The 26282-nt window shown below is 47.2% G+C and overlaps 1 protein-coding gene across 2 annotated transcripts in view; it reads right to left on the bottom strand.

Annotated features, from left to right (window-relative positions):
- Adamts17 (ADAM metallopeptidase with thrombospondin type 1 motif, 17) overlaps positions 1–26282 on the bottom strand; it is a 322369-nt gene that overhangs the window by 261718 nt on the left and 34369 nt on the right. For both annotated transcript variants that reach the window (XM_039094338.2, XM_218753.11), the window contains exon 4: positions 4656–4825. In XM_039094338.2, the coding sequence (XP_038950266.1) occupies positions 4656–4825 (170 nt within the window). The remainder of the gene's footprint in view (positions 1–4655; positions 4826–26282) is intronic.

The raw sequence follows: 26282 nt of genomic DNA, 5'->3' as shown, positions 1-26282 counted from the left end.
GGCATCTTTCTCATCTGGTTACTTCCAACCCATTCTTACCTTTAGATCTAAATGTGAGTCTCTTAGTGACATTTCTGTATTCTGGGTTTTGTTTTGTTTTGTTTTAATCCATTGTATAAATATCTATCTTTAATAGAAAACTTAATCCATTTACATTTAAGGCAATGACTGAACCTCTAAAAGTCACTTTTATTTTGGTTTTGTTTTGGTTTGGTTTTCATATCCCTTACAATTTTTTGTCCCATTTTCTGTGTGTATTGTGTTCACTTTTTCCAATACTGAAACTTTATAAATCCCTTTTCATTTTCTTTTGTTTCCATCCCCCGGCTATTTTCTTTGGCTATTTCCCTATACAAATTACATGTCATTAAAATATAAAGTTTTAGTGCTGTTCCACATTTACCCTATCCTAATTTTGGTAGCACAAGAAAATTGCAAAGTAAAAGATTTCACTGAAAGCACATAAGCATGGAGTCGCAACGTGGACTAGGTCTACCACTAAAAAGCAGGCTACTGAAATAAAAGCAACATGGTGGAGCTCTTTGCCCTGGCTGGCAAGGAGGGTCCCTCAGAGGAACACTGGTGATACAGAAAAGCCCCTTCTCTAAGAGGCAGAAGAGAGGTTGAAAGACAGAACATAAACAAGAGAGGAGCAGGGATCTCCTGAGTGGCCCCTGCACTGGAGCCAGGGCTGACAAGGAGGAGCTACAGGAGAAGCAGATGGCCTGTCTGTCATAAGGCTCGGAGGAAGCCACAGTGGACCCCTTACTGACAAGCTCCTGATTCTACTGAGAGACCTTTCCAGGCCACTGGGCAGCAAGAACTGAAGTGGGACTAGTGTGTTAGTGAGCGGGCCAGCAAGGAAGCGAGCTGCTTCACTGGTAAGTCTGGAAAGCATAGAGATTAGCCCAGAGCCCAGAGCAAGAAAAGAGGGGAACCGGAAGTGCCCGGGCAAACTGATTCAGGGAAAAACAGCTGGGATCTAGCGCCTTCCATTCAACTGTGTGTGTATTCGCCAGCCTCCAAGCCTCCATTTCGAATCTTCCCTGTAAAATGATGGCGTGCCAGAGACATAAAGACACCCTGTTGCTGTCAGGGCTGGGAAGTTCAGCTTAAGTATCTGCCCTTCTCCCACAGGAATCATCTGGCCACTGGCTAGACTCATCAAACGCATCCTAACCCTGAAGGATGCTGGGAAGAATATGAAGAAACACCAGGCGACAAGTTCTCCCAGTTTAGGAATCTCCTTTGCCACTGATGGGGATGCTTGTCTGGACTCTGCCTTGGGAGTCTGGGTGTGACATATTGGGATGCAGGATCTCTGCTCACTGAGACCCAAGCAGGGGGGCAAGAAGGGATAGTTGCCAGGCACAAGAATCACTGTTTTCTACAGCTCGTGTCTGAATGACGAGGCCCACCAACCCAAGCAGGTTTTCCAACCCAAGGAAACGTGAGGAGCCAGCTGCTTCAGTCCCACAACTGCAGCGAACACAGTCTGGAGATAGACGGGGCGGGCCTGTTCCTGCTTGTTATTCTTAGACAAGCTGTGTAATGATGGGGCCCGAGCCCAGCCACAATCCCTTCCCTTCCCTTAGTACTTCACCCGCTTAGACCCCCTATTCCACAACGGCCATGAGCAGGAAAGAAATCTGGAGAATTTCATAAACCAGGAGATTAAGAGGATTGAAGAAGGGGAGTGGCGGCGGCCGAGGGCAATCTTGTTTAAAAACGAGACAGGGTCTGGGTGTGAACTGGTGTCTGTGTACTCCGACCAGCGCAGCAGGAAAGGGTTGAGATGTGCGTGGAACCACCGCGTGGGGGTCCGAGGACTCTGACTCGTTTGCTCTTGGTTTCCAGCATCTCAGAAGTCACAGAGAGAGAGACAGCCTGTGGTGACGAGTGTCATCACACCATACTGCTTCCACGAGGCAATTTCCCACGAGGCACAGGCGTTCTTGGAAGACCTCAAAATTCAAACTGAAAGTGCTTGGCACCAACGGCGGGACTGTGAGCTACGGACATCTTAGTGTAAGTTGCTGTTGAAGTGAAGGACGGGGACCTCTCTGGCCTCTGCCTTACGGTCTCTGCGCCCCGTGGGGGATGGCAGGTGGGTGTTACTCTGTAGGATCCCATTCTCTCCCAGCTGTGATTAAAGAGCTTCCGATGCCTAAGTCAGTTTATAAAAGTGAATATCCACACCTTATGACTGCGTGTCTTGTGAGGAAACGTATGGGTACAACCAGCAATTCTCCATGCTGTGAGAGCAGCAATGGAACCGCTCTGCCCAGAGCACTGCACATGTGAGGAGTAAGGTAAAAGCCAGAGAGGTAAGGCTTCTACAAAAGACAAAAACATCCTAGGAAGGGAACGTCAGCCAGCCGGGCACAAAGGGTTCAATCCTCTTTACCAAATGGGATCGCCACGGTGAGACAGTGGGTCATCTATTTCTCTGTGGCTAGTTAGGGGGAACGGCTTGGGCTTAATGTCATGGCCCTGCCCGAGTATCCCATGAGATTCCTGGCTCCGTGATGCGCAGAGCGCCCCTGCCCTTGAATTTCCCTTCAGGCTCTTGGAAATGAGCTGTGGGTTCTTGTCCCCATGGGGAAGGTTTAATTCAGGTGAGTTTTGTGCAGGCCTGCTAGCCTTCCAGAGCCCTAGCCCTAGTTACAACATGGTCAGAGCGAACATTCCATCAGGGAGGATCAGCAGGTCCTGCTAGCTTCTGTGTCCTTCCTTCCCCATGGACCCTCCCAGGCCATCGCTAGAGGCCAAAGCTTCCTTCTTCACGATACCTAAATGTGAACAAAGAGCCATCTGTATAATTTACCACTCATGAGGGCCACAGCCCCCAGCCATCCTCCAACATGCAAGCAGGGAGCCACCAAACAAGCCTTCTTGTCACAGCTCACTTCCTTCTCAGCATCCAGGCTCTATCCCCTCAGGCAAACAAGAGCAGATGCATTCCGAGACAGCCAAGGATCTATAAGGCTCCAGACCAAAAGACTGGACCAGGCCCCAAGACCTCACAGATTCTGGGGAGGGAGGAATCCCATCTCCCACCCTCAGCCCCAAATGTCTTAAAGTAGTCTACTCTCTGGAGTTTGATAAGTCCTGTGGCCCCAAAGAACAGTCTGTCTCAGTCTGCTCTATTTACCCACCATCTGGCATTATGAGCCAGCTTCCTGCTTCCATCACCCCTTTCCTAAGGGTCAACCTCCTCCCAGCTTCTTCTTCCTATCCCCTAGGGTTACTGCACCCCAAAGCTGTTCTACTCACAGGAGACACTGCATCTGGGCAGTGCTGCCCACTCTTAAGGCTTGAGGTTGAGAAGCCTCAAGTTCCTCCTTCTAGCCTGATCTCTCACCTTAAGCTGGGTTTGTCCACTGAGAAGCCCTTCCCAGGCAGTGGCTCCATCGCATCCAGGCGCACACATAAGACCAGGTAAGCTGGGATTTCTCTCCTTCTCACACTCATTGCTTCCTGCCAGTCTTTCCCGTCTGGCCTGTTGTTCCTCTACCCACTCCTCCCTGCACATAGGTTCAGACGCTCTTCCCACATGCAGCACGCCGATCCGCTCAGCACGCAGCTTCTCTGACTCTTTCTCCAAACACTGAGATGAACACGAGGCAACATCTCCTACACTTGGGTGGCCCTAGTCTCCTGGGTAGAGCCCCTACCCCTCAGGACCTCTTGTTCACCCCCTCTAGCCTCTGCTGTCCACATCCACACACTCCTTCAAGGCTCCTGCAGTCCCTGCTCCAGCTGTATCACCTCCCTCTGAAGGGAGCACCTCCAAGCCTTGCACCTGTGGCACCCACGGTGTGACCTTTCCGCTATCCTCACCCCGTCTGCACTTCCTCCCTCTCTAATCAGGGCTTGTTCTTTCTCGAAGCCTCGTGCCGAAGTCTGATCAGTAGCAGCCCCCCACCTGCACTTCATGGGCCCCTGCAGATGTCTCTACGGTAGAATGGATGTTCCGCCTGCTAAGACTATAGCCTCCCAGGGGAAGGACCAGATTGGGTGTTGCATTTGTAGCTCTAGCCCAGAGCACGGTGTTAAAGGTTTTTGAGGGCCTTCAAAAGCATTTGCTGGGAAGGCAGATGGCTGGGTGGAATGTGGATGCCTTTGAAGAAAGAAGACTTTGACGAAGTAGCCTCTCCCTCACCCACCCACTGTATAAAGGTTTCCCTCTATCCCCACTCGACAAAGTGGGTGCAGAGTTGGCGTCAGAGCCCCTTTCTTGGCATCCTCAATAGACAACTCTCACAATCACTACAAGTTCCTGTGGCACATGGTCAGCTACTTTTCAACTAAGGTTCGATTCTGATTTCTCCAAGCAGACTCAGCATTACGAGAGCAGAGGCTAACTCTCCCTTCCACACGCCTGTCCCTTGGAAAAGGTCTTGCATGTACCAAGGGTCTTGGAAAGTGTGGTCATGAACATTCCCATCACCGAGCAAACCCAAGCCTGAGAACATCACAGCAGGTAGAATCCGGAATCAGGCCCTTCTCCTGTTCATTGCGCCTGCTCTCAGGACCACAGGCTGCTGCAGACCAAGCCAGCGGCCTCCTTGCCTCAGGAGATAAGGGTGCCACACCCACCTCCCTCTTGGAGAAATCTGAGCCCAGCAACAGCAGGACCCGCATGGACTCACCATGTTCATGACGGTGAGGATGAATCTCTGTGCAGCCTCTGCCCCGTGGTACTGCACCATGTCAGCATCGGCCACCACAAGGGTCTCCACCGTGTGCTCATTGGTGAGCCGGATGGCATTCCTCCGCTCTCTCCAATCCCAAGACAGCTTGCCTTTCCTGGGCTTCTCTTCTAGAAAATGATAGAGACATTTGTGCAGTTCTCAGCTTACTAATTTATGAAACCATACCATGAGAAGCCCCGAGAATATGGTCAGTCTCAAGTGCCTACAGATGAACCCAAGGCTGCAGATCTCCATGGTAACACAGGGTAGACTGAATTCCCAGCCACTGGTGGTACCATATGGAAGCCAGAGAATGAGCTACCGGGGCAAGTCTCAAAGGAAAACGCTCCCTTGTTCATCCTCACAGCCAAGGAGGTACTTGATGCTCAACATCAGAAAATAGAAACCCATTCATAATAGAAGCACAGAGAGCCTCACCCAGCAGGCAGGGGAAAAGGGCCACATCAAGTAATGAGGGGCTCTTCAGAGTGATGATACAGACCTACATGAAAGGCACCCAACTTCCCTAATGATACCTGGAACCAAGGAAGCAGGCTTGGTTGAGAGCAGGGTTCATTCCCTTGTGAGATAAGCGACTGCACTGAGAGTCAAGAAGAAGGGGCCATAAACCTCAACAGGCACAGAAACAATAGAAGTAAACGCAAAAGAAGAAAAGTATAGTAAGAAAAGGATCACAATGCACATGCAGGCTGTTAGCTTGCTCTTTCCTCAAAACGAGGAAGGGTAGGTATTGACCATGTGGGATTCCTCTGTGGACTTGTTAGGCAAACCGTGCCTCCATAAGATCTTATGTACACAAACATCTTTTTTTTTTCATTTATAGAGCCCACTCTGAAAGTCAGAGGCTGCTGAGTGAGGGCCGACAACGTCTCTGTGTGGGGCACTGTCTCTGACCCACGCAACAGGTGAATGTGAATGGAGCACACCTTTGAAACTCTAACGTGAAAAGCAATTGGGTATTCCCATCTTAGCAGTGGCTTACATGGAAAAGGCTGTTATGTCATTCATAGAGTAAAACACATGTGTGCTGAGTCTTTGTAAAGGTGACCCCAGTCATTCTAGGTGCAAAAGTCGATAGCATGAACAACCTGATCTGTGAGTGGGGTTTGGGAAACAGTAATGCTACTCAACATGGTCTACAATCTTGAGAACCTGGGAAGATTCTCATCAAAACCAAGTGCAGAGAAAGCTGGCCAATAATAAGAAGGATTCAATCCTGAAAAGTCTGTCTAGGGAGACTATTATATACAGAGACACAACCTCAAGTCTGTATATACAGTTAGGTCCCAAGTTTGCAGGAACACCATATGAACAAGTACCTTCAGGGAAACAAGTAAATGAGCAATGAAAAAGTAAACGTTAATGGTGGGTGATAGAATATTCATTTTCCTTTCTGACTCAGCACTTTCCAAATCTGCACAAATAGTGATGTACTTATTCACTTATTTGAAGAAATCTGACTTTGTGAAAAATAACAGATGCCACTTTTAAACTCTAAATGATAAAATAGGAAGCAAAATATGTCACCAGATTCATCCAAAAAAATGTAAATGTAAGACAAGGATGTCTCCTCGCCCCCACAGGCTGTTCTGCTTCTGGCTGCCTTCTGAGCCCCACAGATCAGGACAAAGGGTGAGGTCTCAGGTGGCACTGCCTTTGCACACAAACAGAATGAATGAGGCCCTGTGGACTCCTCACATCCACATTCACCAAACTAGACAGACAGAACAAGAGCGATGCCCACTTTCCGGTTTCCCAACACCTGCCAAGGCTTGGATATGACCAATCTGCCGACGTGGAATTCGTAGAGTCCCTCTGTTTCTTTTTAAAGCAACAGAGTTGAGGGACACCTGTTCCCAAGGAGGAGCTTCAGTGGAACCTGCTGACAGCTGTCTTCCAGGTAAGTGAATAGTCACGGCTCTCGGGTGGCCTCAGCTTTTCCTAATGTTTGTTTAGAATTCATCTCAGGATACCGTCAACTAGTGTTCTCACCTGCAGACGTTCCCACTGGCTGTTCATGCTTGGTTTTAAACTTTGCCATGGTGCAGAGAATGCTGCATTTTCAGTGGCTCCTAACAGATTCATTCAAATACCACTTAAGAGTCTAAACACAGGCAGGCAGTGGTGACGCATGCCCTGATCCCAGGTGTGTCTCTGTGAGCTCGAGGATAGCCTGGTCTGTAGAGTGAGCTCCAGGACAGCCAGGGCTACACGGAAAAACCCTGTCTCAGAAAAGGAGGAGGAGAAGGAAGAGGAGGAAGAAAAGTTGGAGGAAGAGGAGGGGAGGAGGAGGAAGGGAGGAGGAGAAAAGGAAGCAGCAGCAGCAGAAGACAAAGAAAATGAAAAAGGTGGAGGAGGAAGAGGAGGAAGAGAAGAGGAGGAAGAGGAGAAGAGGAGGAGGGGGAAGAGGAGGAGGAAGAGGAGATGGAGGAGGAGAAGCAGCAGCAGCCTGAACATGTGAGACTAGAGAGTCAAGGGCATAGCATGTCACCCCTTGACAAGAGGAGCAGGTGCCTCCTGAACATTTTACCACATCATCTTGCACTGAGTATCAGTCCTCCAAGCTGTACGTGGTAATGGACCCTGAAGGATGCCAAGAGGCAGGTAAAGCACATTGATCAGGACCCAGCAATTTGAAAGAGTTTTCACTCTGCAGTCTCATTTGCTCCTCCTAGTGTAGAAGCCTCCTGGGGAACTATTTCCTATGGGAAATAGTCACTGAACAAACCCACCCAGGGAAATGAATTAAAGGAATAAACGAGGGGGCTGGAGAGATGGCTCAGCGGTTAAGAGCACTGACTGCTCTCCCAGAGGTCCTGAGTTCAATTCTCAGCAACCACATGGTGACTCACAATCACCTGTAATGGGATCTGACTCCCTCTTTTGGTGTGTGAAGACAGCAACAGTGTACTCACATGGGTAAAATAAATAAAAAATTATTTTTTAAAAAAAGGAATAAATGAGTATTTTTTTTTAAAACCAGTCCCACACTTCAATGCAGACCAGGCCTCCCCAGAAAATGAGTGTGAAAAACACTGATTTTGTTCCTGCTCCAGCATTCGTTTTATAGTTCAGCTTTTCATTTTTTCTTTCAATTTATTTTTGGCAATTTTTTCTGATCAATGCACAATACATGTCTACATGTTTATGGTATAATCAGCTACTGCTTGCATAAAAGTGTGCAGTGATTAAATCAAGACAATTAGCCTTTCCACCTCCTTAAGCATTTACCATTTCTGTCTGCAGGAGAACTCTGAACCCTTCTTCTGTACAGACCACAGTTGACTTACTGTATGATAGACTACCAGAACTAGGCCATGGGCCTGGTGGATCATGACCCCAGTATGCAGGAGGCTGAAGCAGGGGGATCACAAGTTCAAGACCAACCTTGTCTTCCAGCGCTCCAAGATAGTAAGATCTTGTCTCGAAAGCAAACAAAGAACTTCAGAACCAGTTCCTCCTACCAAAGTGCCCACTAGTGGCATGTATTTAACCCTGTTCCCTTCTCCGCTCCTCTACTCCAGTGGTTCTCAACCGTCCTAAGGCTGTGACCCTCTAATAAGTCATGTTGTGGTGACTCCCCAGCCATAGAATTATTTTCATTGCTATTTCATAACTGTAATTTTGATTGCTACTGTTTTGAATCATAATATAAACGTCTGATATACAGGCTATATGATATATGAACTCCCCGAAAAGGTCATTTGAACACCAAAGAGGTCACGGCCCACAGGTTGAGAACTGCTGCTCTCCAAGGCAGTCTTCAAACCCTAGATTTGAGAACCAGAGATAGGACATTGTGGACTTGAACTGCCTTCCAATTCAGGTGTCCCTCTTGGGGGTGGGACAGGTGGAAGTTCTTGAGAGGGAACCTGCCTTCCCCACACTCTCACCACCTATCCCCTACTTGGTGTTCCATGGCTGTTACTGCATTGAGGAGAGAGTCTCAACACACTCATACCTTAGAATTCCTAAAGTGTATAAATATACCCCAATAGACAGATCGCAGACACCAAGATGTTTATCAGCACCTTCAAGGTAAAAGAAACAAGTCTTGGGGATCACACAGTGCTGGGTTCCCCATCACTAGAGTAGTCGAGTGCAGGCGTCAGGCTTGTAACTAGATGGGGAGTGTCCTCAAGCTCTGCTCCCAAGCTACCATGGGAGAAACAGAGGCCCTCATATTGACAATGAGGACACATCGTGAGACACCAGGAGTCACTTCTGAAGCCGAGCCTGAGGCTTGCTTCGTCAGTATATGGCTGAGTTAGTAACCACCTGGAGATATTAAAGAACTACCTCCATACTTTTTTTATTTTGCTTTTATTCTCCCTGTACTCCAATGAACCACTAAAGCAGACGATTTGATTTGTTTACATAAGACACTCTGGGTCTTTTAGAATAAGGCAAGGAATAGGGGAAGAGAAGAAAAGCTATGAAGCTACAAAGGACGGTCTAATCGTTAAACGTTTTCAATACTTGAATTATGATTTGTTCTACGAGTTTGGGACCTGTCAAAGGTACTGAGCAAACACATCTGGGGACTGGGGAGGAGGCACAACGCAAGTGTGAGCACCTGAGCTCACACCCCCAAAGCCATGCCAAAAGCAGGGTGTGGTCACACACATGCCTGGAACCAGGCCTATGGAGTTGGAACAGACAGAACTCACTGGAACTTCCGAGTGACCCTGTCCCAAAGGACTAGGTGGGCAGTGAAAGAGCAGGACACCCTTATGACCCCCTCTGGCCTCTGTCTATACATACAGGCACATGTATGTTCACATTTGTTCACAATGTACAGTACACATTTGGTATACTCATACACATAAACCCACATATTAAAATACATAAATGAGGCCAAATGGGGTGGTGCAGGCCTTTAATCCCAGCACTGGGAAAGCAGAGGCAGGCAGATCTCTGAGTTGGAGGCCAGCCTGGTCTACAGAGTGAATTCCGGGACAGCCTGAGCTATCCAGAGAAACCCTGTCTTGAAACAAATAAATGGATGAATAACAAAACTACATAAAAGGTTATGTAGTTACTAATTTTTCTCCTTGGAAAATAAAAAATTCTCAATATTCGTTAACCAATCCATTAGGTAAATATTCTCTCTTATTAAAAATTAATCAGGCTATGGGTGTGGCTCAATGGTAGAGGGTTACTCTAGCATGCTTGAAGCCCTGGGTTTTGTCTCTAGCTCTAAAAAAAAGAAATAATAATAAAAGTATTTAAGCATTCTCTGTAGAAAGAATAAAATATTGGGCATGAAGTCCCTCCCTAAATTCCTCCATATCCTGCTGTGCACGGCTCTAGTGTCCTAAGGTGTCCTAAGGCCAATTCCAGGGACGGTCTCAATGTGCCCTTTGTGACCAGGCACAGGAAGAGCATGTCTTTTCCCATCACAGAAGCAAATTAGAAGGCTGAGAAAAACAGAGTGGAGGAAATACAGGCAGATGCCCAAGGGCACTGGGCAACCTTGAGTGGACAGGAGAAGGCACTTCAGGCCAAGGTGTCAAAGACGAGGGCACAAATGGGGAATGTTGACAGCTAACTATGATCACCTTGGTGTCAGTCTCTCCCATACCAGCATTCCAAGGCAAGAAACAAGAATGTGTTCTTGCTGTGACTCGTGGGACAGGGGACAGCCAGAGGTTGGAGCATCAGAACCAGACCTCGTCTCAACCACATAAACCATTGGCTTTCCCCAGCTTATCTGTAAGCAAGGTGGGGGATTCCAGGAGACCCTGCACACCAGTGTGGGGAGTTATAAAAGATTAGCCTGGGCCAAGAGGAAGGCTATCTGTCCCTTATGTCAGCTTGCAGCTCTGAGATGGAGACTGTAATTAGGGCAAACAAGCCAGCATGAGAGACAGGGCAGAGGGGAGAAGACCTTCTTTATTTCAGTAACCTCTGCATAAAAGAGTTAAAAAGACTCCCTGTGCCAATTCATGACCAAGCTCCTCTACCAGACCTTCCTCTCTAACGGACAGAAACCCTCTGCAATCACAAGCCAAAATAAATCATACCCAGAGCCTCCTCCTGGTGCCTCAAAGGTACCAAGGTGATGCGACTTTTGCCCTCCAGTACCTTCCCACTGTGCCCCATCTGACTCTGGGGCAAAACACTGCCAGAGACCTGAGTGTCAGTCTCTAGTCTCAGTCACCATCTGACAGAACCCAGACAAGGGAGTTGCCAGTGATGGAGATGGGTTAACACAGGCCAGGCTTCTCGGTACCCTAGTATTCCCGTATCCCAGGTGTCGAGACCATGTTTCCACATCCAAGTCAAGCTAGGGCCTGGGCCAGATGGGGCCAGCAGTGCATGCTTAGGCATGGTATGAAAGTCCAACACACATAGCTTGCACAGTCGATGCTCTCCAAAAGAACTATCGAACTATCAGCTCAAAAGAGAAAAAAAAAAGACAGAAATGTGTCTTACATAAATATAATTTAAAAGCAAAGAATCTGTCCATAGAAAACCACCTTTTTGACTGAAAATGGTGACCCATGTGACCCCGAGCTCCCAGCCAGGTAAAGCCCCTCACAGCAATCTAAATCCCACCGTCCTTGAAAAATAATGCCCTCCTATTTTTTGTTTCTTACAAGAAGGAGGAAAACTCTTTTTTTTTCTCTCCAAGTATGAATTCTTTAAATAACTTCCTCCAAGGCCAAGTCATTTTTATAAAAGCCATCTTTTTTTTTTTCATGTAAATTCCTTAAAAAGAAAGGTGGAAAAATAGTTGCAGTTTTTTTTTTTCCTTTTGTGTGGTTAAGATTCCAAGCGAGGAGCTGATACCCCTGAAGCTCAAAATCATGTCTGCACTCGGCAGCCTTTTGAGACCCAGGTCGACACTCGCCAAGGGCACAGGGCCAGGGCAGGAAAGCTGTCCTGGCCCCAGGGGATCTCTCCAGCCATGTTCAGAGCCACAAAGGCCCCAAGTATGCAGAAACCATCAAGGACCCGAGTGTGGTAAACACTGCCACAGTCTTGGGGACCACAGGGAAGGAATAGACTAAACCAAGTAGGCCAGAAGGACAATTTAAAATTATACATGGCACAAGTGTGGGGAAGAAGCAGAAGACATTGCTACACACCAGTCTAAGGGAGGAAGATAAGTGGCCCGCTATAAATTCAGGGCATTTTAGCTTTGCATTGCTACCCTGAAATGCCTGAGACAATTAACGTTGTAAAGAGACAAGGGTTGTCTAGTTCACAGGTCGAATTTCAAAAGCATTGGAACTCATATCAGTTCTGTTCTAGTGAGGGGTGGCAGATGGTGACATAAGGACACAGGTCCTTGATAATTATCCATGAACTGTAACTGAATGTCTTTTGATTTTACTCGCAGGCAGGTGTCTGCATGCATGATGTCTTTGTGACTCTGGGCATGGCTGGAAAGATCCCATGGGACCAAGTTGCCTCTCCTACTCAGATGAGGTATCCTGGATGTGGACTGGTCACTTCTCAAAGGTTAGCAGAAAGAGAAAGGATGGCTCAGAGTCTGGCAACCCTTTTTGATACATATACCCAAATGACATAAAGACCTCCCACTAGGCCATAGTTCCCAGCGGTTCCATTCTCCTCCCAAGAGTACCACCCAGTGGGCCAGCCTTTCAGTTACTATGAATCCTTGCAGCTACTCAAATGAACAGATCACAGGATAGCCATACCTCAGCGAGGAGGCTTCCCAAGCTCACACTGTGGTCAAAACCAAGGGGCAGAAACCGTTAGGGATCATAGAGAGATTCCGGCTGCTACTCCAGTATGGGAATGTTCTTGTAAATAATGTATATAGTCTCTCTCTACATGGAGGGAGACCTAGTAATGTCTCCTCCTTGAGGGTTAGTCAAGTGAGGCTGGTCAGTCCGGGTCTGGTTAGAGAACCTAGGAAGGTAGCTTCACCTTAATATTCTTTTCTTTCCAAGAATTGCTCTCTCCAGTGAGGTCTTCAGAACTACCAGGGACTTCCGCAGGGTCTGTCCATCTTTCTGAGTCTTGACATGGAAGGGCATGGCTAGTCCTTTTCATTCTCTTCTCTCTTTCGGAGGATGGCCAAAATCTTTAAAGGCCACACCATTTTTCTAAAGCTCCCCTCCGTACCATGAAATGACCTTCATGCTAGCTTACATCAATGGAATGGCTTTCCCTCCCTCTCCCCTCCATTCTCCTCTAGGGCAATTGCAAGATTTACGGCTTGAGTGTCCCAGAAATTTTCTTTTAACCTCTAACAGATTGTTCTCGAGCTTCCATTCCAGCCAGTTCTTTTTTTCATTAATAAGATTAAGAACTGGGTGAGAGGTCCTCCATTTTTTTTCCCAGTATTATATGGTGGCTTCACTGGAACTCCCCAAGATTTCTGGTGAGACTTTTCCCCTACCTTTTAATTTTTTTTAATCGGTAGGGGAAATGGCCAGCTCCGACATGCCAAGATTGCATCAGGAACAGTCTGCACTCAGGATGCCGCTGTGACAAACGCCATGACCAAGGCCACTTGTAGAAGAAAGGGCTGATTTAGGACTCCTGTTCGGAGGGCTAGAGCCTACATGAGCAGAGAAGCAGAGACAGGGGCAGCAGACATGGCAGCTGGAGTAATGAGATAATAGTGTGCATCTTGAACCACAAGCATGGAACAGGAAGGAAACGGAAGTGTGGGGGTCAGGGGGCGCACTGTGTTACTCTCAAAGCCCTCCCCCGAGGGCCACACTTCCTAAGTCTCCCTGAACAGTTCCACTAACTGGGAACCAAGTGTTCAAATCCTAGAGATGATGAGAGACATTCCTCATCCAATCCATCACGGGCTTCAGGGAAAGCAAGGGGCACAACTTATTATAGAAAAACCGTAGGCTAAAAACCAGAGGGTTACTGAGCAAGAACAAACAGGTGAAGGTGAAAAGGAAAATGTCAAGCGTTTCTCTTTATTCCTGGAGCCAGATGCTAATCAGGGCTTGTATGTCAACTGTGTTGCCCTGGTTGCTGTGGGTAACAGGTTCCTGGTTGAGAAGAGATGAGAGCTGGACCAAAGGGAACCTGCAGGAGGAAGGAGGAACACAAGAAGGTTCAGGAGGTGAAATTCACAGCATCCGGACTAATGGGGTGAACAAGGGAGGACCACAAAGTGGGAGTCTGGCTTGTGGATCCAGGATTACCCTGTGAATGACAAAGCCAGTTACTGAACCAGGGCTAACAGCAGTGAAGAAAAACAAGGTGGTGGTAGTGGCGAGAGGGTGGATTAAGGCACAGTTAAGAGGCTTGGAAGCTAGTTGATGGTACGAAGACTCGGAGTTTATGAGGAAAACCAGCGGACTTTTAGGAAGCATCAGCCCCAGTGCCAACCCTTCAAGGACAGCAAAGCCACATGACTAGATGGGGGTGGGGGAACCAAAGACTGGACTGTGAGGACTGTGAGGGGTGAGGAGGCCAGGGTGGAAAGACATGGCAGAATGGGTGGCATGCCAGGGAAAACAGGAGGGAGGGCACTGCTCCCCATCTCCCAGGGCTGAAGATGGCCATGGGGACAGAACTGCAGTGAGCAGGAAGGAGAAGTCACCCGGCATCACAGATGAAAGAAGCAATAACCTATTTTAGAGGCAGGGAAATGGGAGCAACTGGGAGATGTCTATGGAGGAGCTAGATCAGACAGAGGAGTTCCTCAGGATGGACTGCTGAGGAAAGCAGTTCTTGAAGGATGCCCCCTCGCTCTGTCTCTGTTGCTCCCCTCTTCCAGTGGCATTTGCAGATGACGGCCTCACAGACATCTAAGGAAGGAGAGCCAGGTTTCTCACCATCTTCCTATCCAGCAAGGAAAGATACAGTAGCTCAGTGAACATCAACCAAGCCCAGACCCTGCACAGCTGGGTGCTGTCTGCCCTACCCCCACACCCCATTCCAGTAGGGGGAGCCAAGAAAAGCCTCCTTCCTATGAGCACCTATGGCTGAAGACACCTGCTGGGAACATGAATCCAGGAAATATGACAAAGCTTTTGGGAGAGCTGCCTTCCTGATGATGGGGCATGAAGACACCACCTCCATTGTATCCAAAAGGACCTAGCAACAGCAAAGTCTAACTATAGTTAATATACATACAGCATATGAAGACACAGGAATAGAAGACAGCCTTCTGTGAGCCCAGAAGAGAGACCCGAGTGGACCTTTTCTTCACAGCCCTCAGAGGGACATTTGCAGATTAGCTAATAACAGAGGAACTTAAGGCAGGTAGGAAATGCAAGTCAGAATCAGATAGAAAGAGCCTCGGTGCCTAATGGAGTAGAGGACCAGCAGCCTGACTTGGACAGAAGACCCCAAACTAAAGGAGAATGCTGAACTTTCTGGTGAATTTCCCATCAATCTTTGCTCTTTATCTGAACTTTGAATGAATATTAAATGTACTTGTAAATAAAACTAGTATCATCTTTCTAGGTCTGTCATAAAGTACCCCAGGATAGGGGATGGGTGTGAGGGAGCGCACTGCTAAAACCACAGAAATATACTTTGTTGAAAGTGGATCTAGGGGATGAAGGTAACTCTGGGGCTGGGTCCCTCTGAGGGTTGTAAAGAAAGGTCCACTCGGGTCTCTCTCCTGAGCTCACAGAAGACTGTCTTCTTGTGTCTTTACATGCTGTATGTGTCCAAATTGATTATTTAAATCTGCCCCACCATGCGCATATGCATGCGTGCATGCATTTCTATGAGAGCTTGGGCATACCTGTGCTATAGCATGAATGTGGCCAGAGCACTCTTTCAGGTAGCCATCTTTGCCTTCCTCTGAGATGAGGTCCTTGCTGGCTTCTGCATATTTTGGCCCATGAGCTTCTCCTGCTCCTTCTTCCATGCCTCTAGGAGTCCCAGTTCTTGGACATGTACTCCTTGTACTGGTTTTTTATGGGTTCTGAGGACCTGCACTCAAAGTCCTTCTACCAGTGCAGGAAGCAGCTTCCACAGAGCCATTTCCCCAGCCCTTTGAATTCTTCCTTACTTATGAGGATGGCATTCATATTGAACCAAGGTTTGCTGTCAGACCCTCTCTTACTCCTTTCCAGAAAGATCCTAGCAACTGCAAAGACAGGTATATCCTGAGGTATTGGGGGTTACAGTTTCAACATGTGAATATGCAAGCTCGAGGGTAGGAGGCGGGGTTGGCTGATGACAGATATCCACTTCCTTTCTACCCTTAAGAAGAGTGGAGAGGGTAGGTCACCACAGAATATGCAGCCACCCAACCTGGACAGTGTAGAGAGTTCCCCATATGACAATCACCTCAGAGACATGCATTTGGCAGTCTCAAATCCAAAACAAAACCCAGCAGTGCTTAGAACTATCCTGGGGCTTTTGCCACCCCCTTCAGCAGAGTCCTTAACTGAAAGATTAACTTGGGCTACTGACAGCTTTATCTTCTAAGTTGATGGAAGATGGGGGGTGGGGGGGATAGAACATTCCACTGACACACTGCTTGGGGGAAGGAATTAATTAATGTGTTCATGTTTCAACCAGAGCAAGACAAGACAAACAAAAACCTGTAGAGCAATCCGCCCTTCTCTGCACCTGGAATCCCCCATGGAGACCCTGAGAATTGTTGCTTTTAACAGAAGGCCTTTCATCTTCAATGAGGACGCCGCAAAAATCTTCACAGACAGCTGAAGAATTCCTCCACCTTTGGAGGGGCCAGCCAGTAACCCAAATTCTCCAGCTTCGTTGCTTCGGCCCCAAATCCAACTAAAGCTGAAGGCTCTGTCCTCCCCCTGCTCCCGATGCTGGTCCACATCCTGTGAGGTCCCTCAGTCTCTCCCTAGGCTGCTAAGGTTTGAAGGACTGAACCAGCATCTCCCCTTTCTACCCCGTACACAGTACACAGACGGGGGCCACACAGTAGGTATTAACTGTTGTCTTAAAGTGAGTTTGTAAGAGAATGAAGTACACGAATAAACAAACAGAAGAATGGCACACTTCCCAAAGCTGAGGAGAGAACAACATAGCCTTAGCCTGTGGGGTGCTTGGGTGTCTGGGGCTTCTCCCAGATGAGTCAAACACCCACAGTCTTTCCACAGCAGTGTTCACAGAAAGCCTGTGGGGTCTCCAGGTGTCCCCTAAAATGCAGGAAAACACCTGACTAGCACAGGGAGGGAGAAGTCTTTTTTGAGCCCAGACCAACTCACCAGAATGTGATTCCTTCCTAAAGAAATCTGTCTCCAAAATACAAGGAGCCTGGGAGTAAAGCGTCCTTCTTAGGCAGCCACAAGCTGTGGCCCTTCTAGCCCTGTGAGAACCCTGACCCACTGAGGCTCCTACCCTGCAATGGATAACCAAGAAGTTACCAATGAGGCCCTCAGAGCCAGAGCAGTGCAAACAGCCTGGAAGGACACTGGAGTTAACAAGACAAGCCAGTGAAGGGCAGAAACCCTTGGCAGGCAACTCACACTTGGTTTCCTAGACCTAACTAGAACAAAGCCCATCACACCAACCTTTCTTGTGATCAGGCACTTCTTCAGTCTTTCCCCAGAAGCCCTGTATGTGCTGTATCTATATCCAGAAAGTTCTTCCCCTAGTAGCCCATCATTCTACCAACTCGTATACACAACTCCAATGCTACTTTCTCAAGAGGCCTTCACCAGGGTCCTTGTATGCAACTTGCTACAGCACACAGTTCTCACCATACAGGAAGACAAATGAACAAAGGGCCCATTGTTGGAGCCAGGTCCAGAGCCTTACAAGTTGCTCACTAGTTAAAATGGAAGAAGGAGATGACACCATGTTGAGGTTTTATAACACAGGGTTAAACACTTCTCTGCTTTCAGCCCCTCTTAATCATGCCTGTGAATGTTCACCCATGTTCTTACCTTTTTCAGCATCTCCTCTAAGTCTCATCTTTCAAGTAAGAATTTTGATGCCTTTATATTTATTATAAAATTTATCATCTTTGACTTTCTGCCACACTTTAGTTCTTCTTATGTTCTCTCGTGTTAACTAGATTTCATTTTACCATCTCTATTAACTGAGTGAGCAATTTGACTGGGGGCTTATCTTTATCATCTCAAGGGCCGTGTGTTCCTCTATTAACTTCTGACAATTCATGTCAAGGAAAGGTAGAACTTGAGCTTTCTCTTGTGTACAAAGAAGAACCCAGAATCTTGTCTTCTCCCAAATCCCCCTTTACTTCACTTTTGCTTGTAGATATTTTTATAACCCTGGGCATAGTTCATAATTAAAGGACAGTACTTGGCATTTCATGCCGTTAAGACTATGTGGTCTTTTCTCCTCACCGTGTAGTTAGGTGTCCCTCCCAAGTGCTGGGATTCTAGGCATATGTCATCACTTTCACTGACCCTTAATTCCATAATAGCTTCATTGAGATGAGATTCACGTACTGTAGACACAATTCACATCGGGATATGACTCGGTGGTTCACAGGACTGTGCAGTCACCATACTCTGAACAGCTTATTGTCTCCCAACAAACCCTACCCACTCCTCATTGCTCCCTGCTCTCCTCCACTCTAACCCTAACAAATCATTGCTATCCATTCAGCCTGAATACTTTTCCTGACTCCTAGCATTTCACGTAAGTCCATCATGTGTTCTGGCTGGCTTCCTTGCTCATAGGACGTTGTAAAGTTCTTCTGTGATTGATGGAGCACATATCCATCTGTGTATGGTTTCCCTTTTCATTAATGGCCAAGTAAGGTCCCATCCACAAATACACTTACATTAGCTGCCATTTACATGTGGATAGGCATTTGAGATGTTCCCCCTCTTTTTCTTTTTCTCCCATGAATAATACCACTCAGGATTGACGTGTAAGTTTTTAGAACACGAGTTTTCAAGTCTCTTGGACCTAAGTTAGAAATGGGATGGCTGGGTCATATCACAATTTTAAAACTTTCAAGAGACTTTCTCTAAGATGGTTACTCTATTTCGCATAACTAGCAGCAGCATATGAAGGTTTTAAATCCTCTACACCCCTGTCAACACTCATTAGTGCCCTTCTTTTTTTAATTATAACCTAGTTCGTCTATGAGTGGTTGCAAAGTGGTGTCTCCGGGTGATTTTGATTTAAATCTCCCTGGTGGCCATTAGTGCTCAGTTTCTTACATATTGATCGACCATCGGTATTATATCCTATGTAGAGTCATTTGAGCTCTTTGCTTGTGTGTGTGTGTGTGTGTGTGTGTGTGTGTATGTGTGTGTATGTGTGTGTATGTGTGTGTATGTGTGTATATGTGTGTATATGTGTATGTGTGTGTATATGTGTGTGTATGTGTGTGTATGTGTGTGTATGTGTGTGTATGTGTGTATGTGTGTGTATGTGTGTGTATGTGTGTATGTGTGTATGTGTGTGTATATGTGTATGTGTATATGTGTGTATGTGTGTGTATGTGTGTGTATGTGTGTATGTGTGTATATGTGTATGTGTATATGTGTGTGTATGTGTGTGTATGTGTGTGTATGTGTGTATGTGTATGTGTGTGTATGTGTGTATGTGTATGTGTGTATGTGTGTATATGTGTATGTGTGTGTATATGTGTGTGTATGTGTGTGTATGTGTGTGTATGTGTGTGTATGTGTGTATGTGTGTGTATATGTGTGTGTGTGTGTATGTGTGTGTATGTGTGTGTATATGTGTGTATGTGTGTGTATGTGTGTGTATGTGTGTGTGTATGTGTGCACACACGCACATGCACACATTTTCTACAGACAAACTTGCCACTGGGATTACAAGCTTGTGCCACAATGTTCGGCCTTTTAAAAATTAACACATAGTACAACAATGCCAAGCAACCAGAGCTTCCAGGGACTAAGCCACTACCTAAAGACTATACATGGACTGACCCTGGACTCTGACCTCATAGGTAGCAATGAATATCCTAGTAAGAGCACCAGTGGAAGAGGAAGCCCTGGGTCCTGCTAAGACTGAACCCCCAGTGAACTAGACTGTTGGGGGGAGGGCAGCAATGAGGGGAGGGTTGGGAGGGGAACACCCATAAGGAAGGGGAGGGGGGAGGGGGATGTTTGCCCAGATACCGGGAAAGGGAATAACACTCGAAATGTATATAAGAAATACTCAAGTTAATAAAAAAAAATTAACACATAGGTTCTGCGGATGGAACCTGGGTCCTTGAGCTGGCGAGATGAACGCAATGCTGCCTGGGTCATCTCTCCAGCCTCTTCTTTGCTGGCTTTTATGAACAGAATGGATTGTCTTTTTTTTTTACTGAGCAGTAGGAAGTCTTCAGGCATCCTACATGCACATTCATCATCAAATACATCGAGGTCTTTGGCCATCTGTGAGGTTATAATCATGTGTAATAAAGATGTATTTACGTGCTGGGAACAACCCAGATGTCCCTCACCAGAGGAATGGATACAGAAAATGTGGTACATTTACAAAGTGGAGTACTACTCAGCTATGAATTTCACAGGCAAATGGATGGAACTAGAAAATATCATCCTGAATGAGGTGACATTGTCACAAAAGAACGTACATGGTATGCACTCACTGATAAGTGGATATTAGGGAAAAAGCTCAGATTACCCAAGATCCACTCATGGACCAGATGAAGCTCAAGAAGAAGAACAAACTGTGAATGCTTCAGTCCTAGTTAGAAGGGGGAATAAAATAGTCATGGGAGGTAGAGGGCGGGAGAGATTTGGGAGGAAGAAAGGAAGGAGAGGGGAAAGGGGGGCAGGACCAGGTGTGGGAAGAGATGGGTAAAAAGTATAGAGGGTCAGGAAATTGAACAATGCTACAAGCATTGGGGGATGGGGAACTGGATGTGGCCAACAGAAAGTCCCAGACACCAGGAAAGCAAGAGGCTCCCAGGACTAAACAGGGATGACATTAGCTGAAATACCCAACAGAGAGAGCAGAGAACCTATAGAGACCATATCTAGAGGTTAGGCACACCCCCACGGTTGAGGGATGAGGCCACCCACATCAAAATTTTAACACAGAATTGCTCCTGTCTAAAGGAAATACAGGGACAAAGAATAGAGCAGGGACTGAAGAAAAGGTCATCCAGAGACTGCCCCACCTGGAGATCCATCCCATAGGCAGCCACCAAACCCAGACACTATTGCTGATGCCAAGAAGTGCATGCTGACAGGAGCCATATATAGAGGTCTCCTGAGAGGCTCTGCCATAGCCTTAGTGATATAGATGTGGATGCTCACAGCTAACCATCGGACTGAGCATGGAGACCCCAATGGTGAAGTTAGGGGAAGGACTGAAAGAGCTGAAGGGGTTTGCAACCCCACAGGAAGAACAACAATATCAACCAAGCAGACCCCCAGAGCTCCCAGAACTAAACCACCAATCAAAGAGTACACATGGAGGGACCCATGGCTCCAGCTACATATGTAGCTGAGGATGGTCTTGTCTGGCGTCAAAGGGAGGGGAGGCCCTTGGTCCTGTGAAGGCTTGATGCCCCATTGTAGGGGAATGCTAGAACAGTGGGGTGGGAGTTGACAGATGGGTGGGGGAGCACCCATGTGAAGGCAAGGGGGTAGGTTGGGGGGGTTAAGAGAGGAAACTGGGAAGGGGGATAACATTTGAAATCTAAATAAATAAAATAAACAATAAAAATGTCAAAAAAAGATGTATTTATGTGTATGTATGTGCAAACTAAATGAGCCTATGTGTATCACATGCATGCAGAAGCTCACAGGGGTCAGAGGAGGGTGTTGGATCCCCTGGAACTGGGATTACAGTCACATGAGAGCTGTCCTAGCTTTCACTGCCCATGGGGTAATATGGCTAAAAGGGGAAATTAGGGATTGAGAAGCTCATTGTGAACCTCCATGGCCAAAGCCCCTCCAGAAATCTGACCTAAAGAGAAAGACTGACGCTATTATCTATGCGAAGTAAGGGCTGGTTCTACCCCCTTATCTCCTTGTTTGGGGGACTGCACCCAATAAAGCCATCTATAACCAATCCAACCTAACGATATCACTGCTATAGGAACAGAAGAAAGGACTACACATAACAGATATATTAGCAGGTCTCAGGATGTGCTCGGGACACAAATAAGACCACTGACACCCTCTTAGGAAGACTGATGTGACTGGCCCACAGGTACCAAAAGACCACAGAAGCTGCAACTTCCATTTCTTTTGAGCCTAACATCAAACTGGGTACCTTATAAAGAAAATAGATCTAAAGGGCATGGCGTGGTGCTGCTCTCTGGTAAGGAGCTCACTGAATACGGAATCATAATGGTATAAAACACATAAAGAGAAATAAATCATTTAATGAAACACAAAGCCAAAGCAAGACCAAGGTGCCACGAGAACTAGCTAATTCTTCCTAGTGCTGGCTACCATTAAGTCCCACCTCTTAAAGGTTCACCACCAACACTGACACACTAAAAACCCCTGGAGGACAGGAACCCAGAGATAAAACACCCTGGACCACAGTAGGCTCTTTGCTGCCAGAGAATGAAGCCAACATTGAGGGAAACAGGCAGAGACAGCAAGTGAGGAAAACATCCACACTACTGTAAACCCCAGGTCCAGCCATGCTAAGAGCTCCCTAAGAGATTTTTTTTCCACTTGAGTTTTAACCTCCTAGGACCCTCTTCTCAAAACACTCCTTCATGCTTATCCAGCTACAGCAGAAATCACGGTTTTATAGATGAAATCAGCTGAACACTTGAGAGAGCGGAACCTGGGAAGGGGTGTCGTGTGGGTGGCCTGGTGCCATGTGTGTGGCTGGCATGCCCTGTGTCCACGTGGGGCGGCATACACTGGGAGCGTCCACAGGCCCCCTGCACACAGGCCCGCACCCCCAGCTTTGAAAGAAAGCTGTCAGCCAGCCAGCTGTCACCCGGCCACACACACTTGAGACAGCCGCACTGGGAAAGAATCTTGTTCGTACTTAAAGGTGTCCCACTCTGAGCCCCTGACTCGGAAATCTGATTTACACAGTTATAATTCTGTATGAAAAAAAAAATTTTTTACAAGAATCAACCAGCAAGCACACACTCTGGACAGCTGGTTCCGATCGTGCCAGAAGCCCATCCCTCCATGGGAGGGTTCCAGATTTCGTTTAAATGGTAAGTTCGTCTACTTAATTTAATGTTTGGTTCACTTGACAAAAATCTCACTTTATAAACAACTGTTCAGCGGTATCTATTATGGAGAGCATCACGGCCATGGAGAGACTGCCACCCTGCCTCCCCCCACCCCACCCCCCACCCCTCACAGCTCACACACACACCGCACAAGAGCCTTACAGTGGAGCCTCGTCGGAAGGTTATTGTAAAGCATTTTATTTTATCTGGCATCCAGAAATGATGTGTAGCCGTCTGGAACATGGGCCAACGGCGGCCTGCCATGGCCAGCTGTGAGAAAAACAGTAGAAGGACAGTTGTGAATCTCAGAAGCCCCCAGAGAGAAGTGACCCGAGGCCATGGGCTTTAAGCTGGTAGAACCCTCAGGTCCCCTGAAGAAAATGTCAAAGACACTCTCCCTGGCAGTCCTTCGACACACCGCATTCCCACCGTGACTTGAATGGTTCCCGTCTCCTGTGCTTTTCCTAACTACACTCCCTTTTTGGGCAGTTAGTGGTGTATTAAGACTCCAAGTTACTGCTCTTTAATATGCTCCAAGCTGGATGTTCTTCAAGAAGTCTCTACTGTCCACACTGGAATCAGGGGGAAAAAGTCATGGGAAAGGAAAACAGAAATCCAGGCAGGGCCTCCAGCTTCGTTCACTCTGGCTGCTTCTCCGGGTTACTTTCTCAACGAGTGAAGTTTGACCCAACCTCTGGAGAGGCCAGTCTTGGGGACACCAGGACGTGCTCACTCACCTGGGCAAACCTTGGATACATGCTGTCCTGCTCATCTATGGTAAGGAAACTGGACTAGATACACCTTCACCAAGTCTCTGTCCTTCTGGCCTCATAAGTCACACTGTCCCCTAAGCCAGCGACTCTCTAGCTCTGACAGTAAGCAGGGCCATCTGCTTGTGGTAGGAACCTGTCTTAACATTGATGTCCCAAGGAAGACTATATTTTCAATTCCCAGGCCCAGTTTCTACTATGGCTGGAATGTGTGTGCCAACAGGACCTTCCTCCTGCCATTCTTACCAGCTGGCCCTCTGCCATTGTCTGTGACATCATGGAGCCCCATCTTGAAGGCTCCACAAACTTTAAAAGTTTACTCACGAGTGTGTACTGAAGCCAGGACTTAGACTAACCCCTAGGATCCACTTGTTTGATAGCCATGGAACCCGCCCCGCCCCCCACACCTGTTCATACTAGGTTTCCAAGGTGTTAGAAGGAGCCAGTCATGTAGACAAAATGTAAAGGCAGGTGTGACAGAGCCACCCCTCCTCGGGAGCATTTTCATGTATTTATTCTGTCTGAGAAACAGTGAAATAATATACAGAATAAATAAAGAACTCAAAAATTAAACACCAAAAATATCAAATGACTCAATCAGCAAATGGGTCAGAGAATTGAACAGCTACATCTCAAAAGAAGAAGCACCCGAGGAAACATGTGAAATCTTTCGCTGACAGGAAATTACAACATGGTAAGTCAAAACAACATTGCCATTCTATATGACTGTGGCCACAGTGACTTATCATTAAAACAAACATAGGAAAAGCAGGTGTGGCCAAGGACTCTGGGGAACAGATTTTATTACTCACTGCTGGTGGTAATAGAGGTTGAAGGAGTCACTGTAGGTAAGGAGGTCCCTCACAGTCTAAAACTAGAACTTCCGTATGCTCTAGCCAGACACACAAAACATCCAGCTGCCCTACAACAGGCATCCCTGACCAACCACGTTTACTGTGGCACTATTCAACACACCCATGATGTGGTATTGTGTACGTGGCCTGGGTATATCGCCCACCAGTGTATGAACAGACGAAGAAAATGTGGTTCTCACATACGATGATGGGGCATTACTCAGTCATGGAGAACAACATCATGCCATTTTCAGGGAAACAGATGAGACCAGAGATTATCATGCTAAGTGAGATAAGCCAGATCAGAAGGATAAATACTGAATTTTTTCATGTATATGAAATCCTGGGGTGATGGGGAGATCATGAAAGGGACATTACTAGAAGTATGTCAGGGAGAGGCTGGAGAGGAAGGAGAGAAAACTGAGAACTGATATCAACAAAATGCATCCTACATACGCATTCAATGTCATTACGAAACCCCTTTCCATACCCAGTGGATACCCAGTGCTAACAACACCCACAGAGCACTTGCCGTGGTCAGAGCCCTTCCCGCAGTGGGCAGCAGTTGGTAATACAGAGACTGGAAACTTAGACTGCTGAGAACAAGCGGTGGCTGAGCGCCCAGCCCTAGGGTAGGTGTGACATGGCCATCAAACTCATGAAGGAAAGGCTAGTGATGCCGAAGCCCCGCCTCCTGGCTGAGAAGCAGTTAATGGGAGCTAGGAGAAGGAGAGCCATTTTATTTTCTTCAGTGGTGTGGCCACGGCTATGCGGCTCAGGCTCCACACCACGCTCACGAGAACAACATCGATGATCTCAGTGGGTCCTTTGGGATTTGCTGGGAGGCAGAGGGAGAGAAGGAGGAAGGAGAACAGGAGGAAGAAGGGGTTCAGAGAGAATGGAAGGGGGGGTAAGAGAGCAATGATGGAGTAACGATCAAAACATTTCATACATATGACATTGTCCAAAAATAAAATTTAAAAATGCACGTGTGTGTTTGTGCCTATATGCTAGCAATATGTACTGGTATATAATACTTTGTAAATTACTATAGAGCATACTAGTAATAAAGAAAGGGGTGTTATGGTTGCATGTTTGTACACATGCACACACACACACACACACACACACACACACACACACACACACACACAGGAATGACAGAGGTGTTAAGATAGGAGAAAGATGGAGGGAGATAAATCCCTAGCAGAAGACAGGCCTCAAGAACAAGCAACTGCGGTGGCTGGGCTGTCGGCTCACTGCTGGAACACACATGTTTATACTGAGGGAGGCAGTTTTTCAAACTCAGAGGCAGACCAACCAGGCCCGTGACAGGAATTGATGTAGAGCTGGGCCTTGGTGTGCCTTGAGCGCTCAACTCCGACAGGATGATTAACTGCCTCCCAAAAAAGAAACCAATGGGCCGAACGTGACTCAGACGACACCCTGGAGGACAGGGAAGGCCTGGAGTCCTGTTGACTGTCACCCCCAAATAAGAAGAGAGGGGTGAAGGGATAAAGACTCCCCAAACACAGAGTCAGAAAAGCAGCAGTCAGCCTTCACCACGGTGACTCATTTTAGCAATAAGGTGTAGTTCTGTAAACTGACGTAAAGAACAACCATGAAGACCCAGAAGAGACACCCTAAGGGGGTGCTTACAGGACACCCTTTAGTAAGCCCTGTCTCTAAGTGATGTCGATTTCCTTAGAGAGGAGAATCCATCCTCTAAGTACAGTCAGGGCAGGAGGCGGCCCCCCAAGGCAGACGTAGAAGAGCCCTGGGTCCCTTTACAGTGGGGTCTGGGATCCAGCCACACCATGGCCAAAGTCGACCACCAATGATGCCTGGCATTTTCTGCTCCAGTGGGCGGGAACATTCAGCT

The sequence above is a fragment of the Rattus norvegicus genome, chromosome 1 (genome assembly GCF_036323735.1).
Source record: "Rattus norvegicus strain BN/NHsdMcwi chromosome 1, GRCr8, whole genome shotgun sequence".
Lineage (NCBI taxonomy): Eukaryota > Metazoa > Chordata > Mammalia > Rodentia > Muridae > Rattus > Rattus norvegicus.
This window is presented reverse-complemented; position numbering and strand designations above follow the sequence as displayed.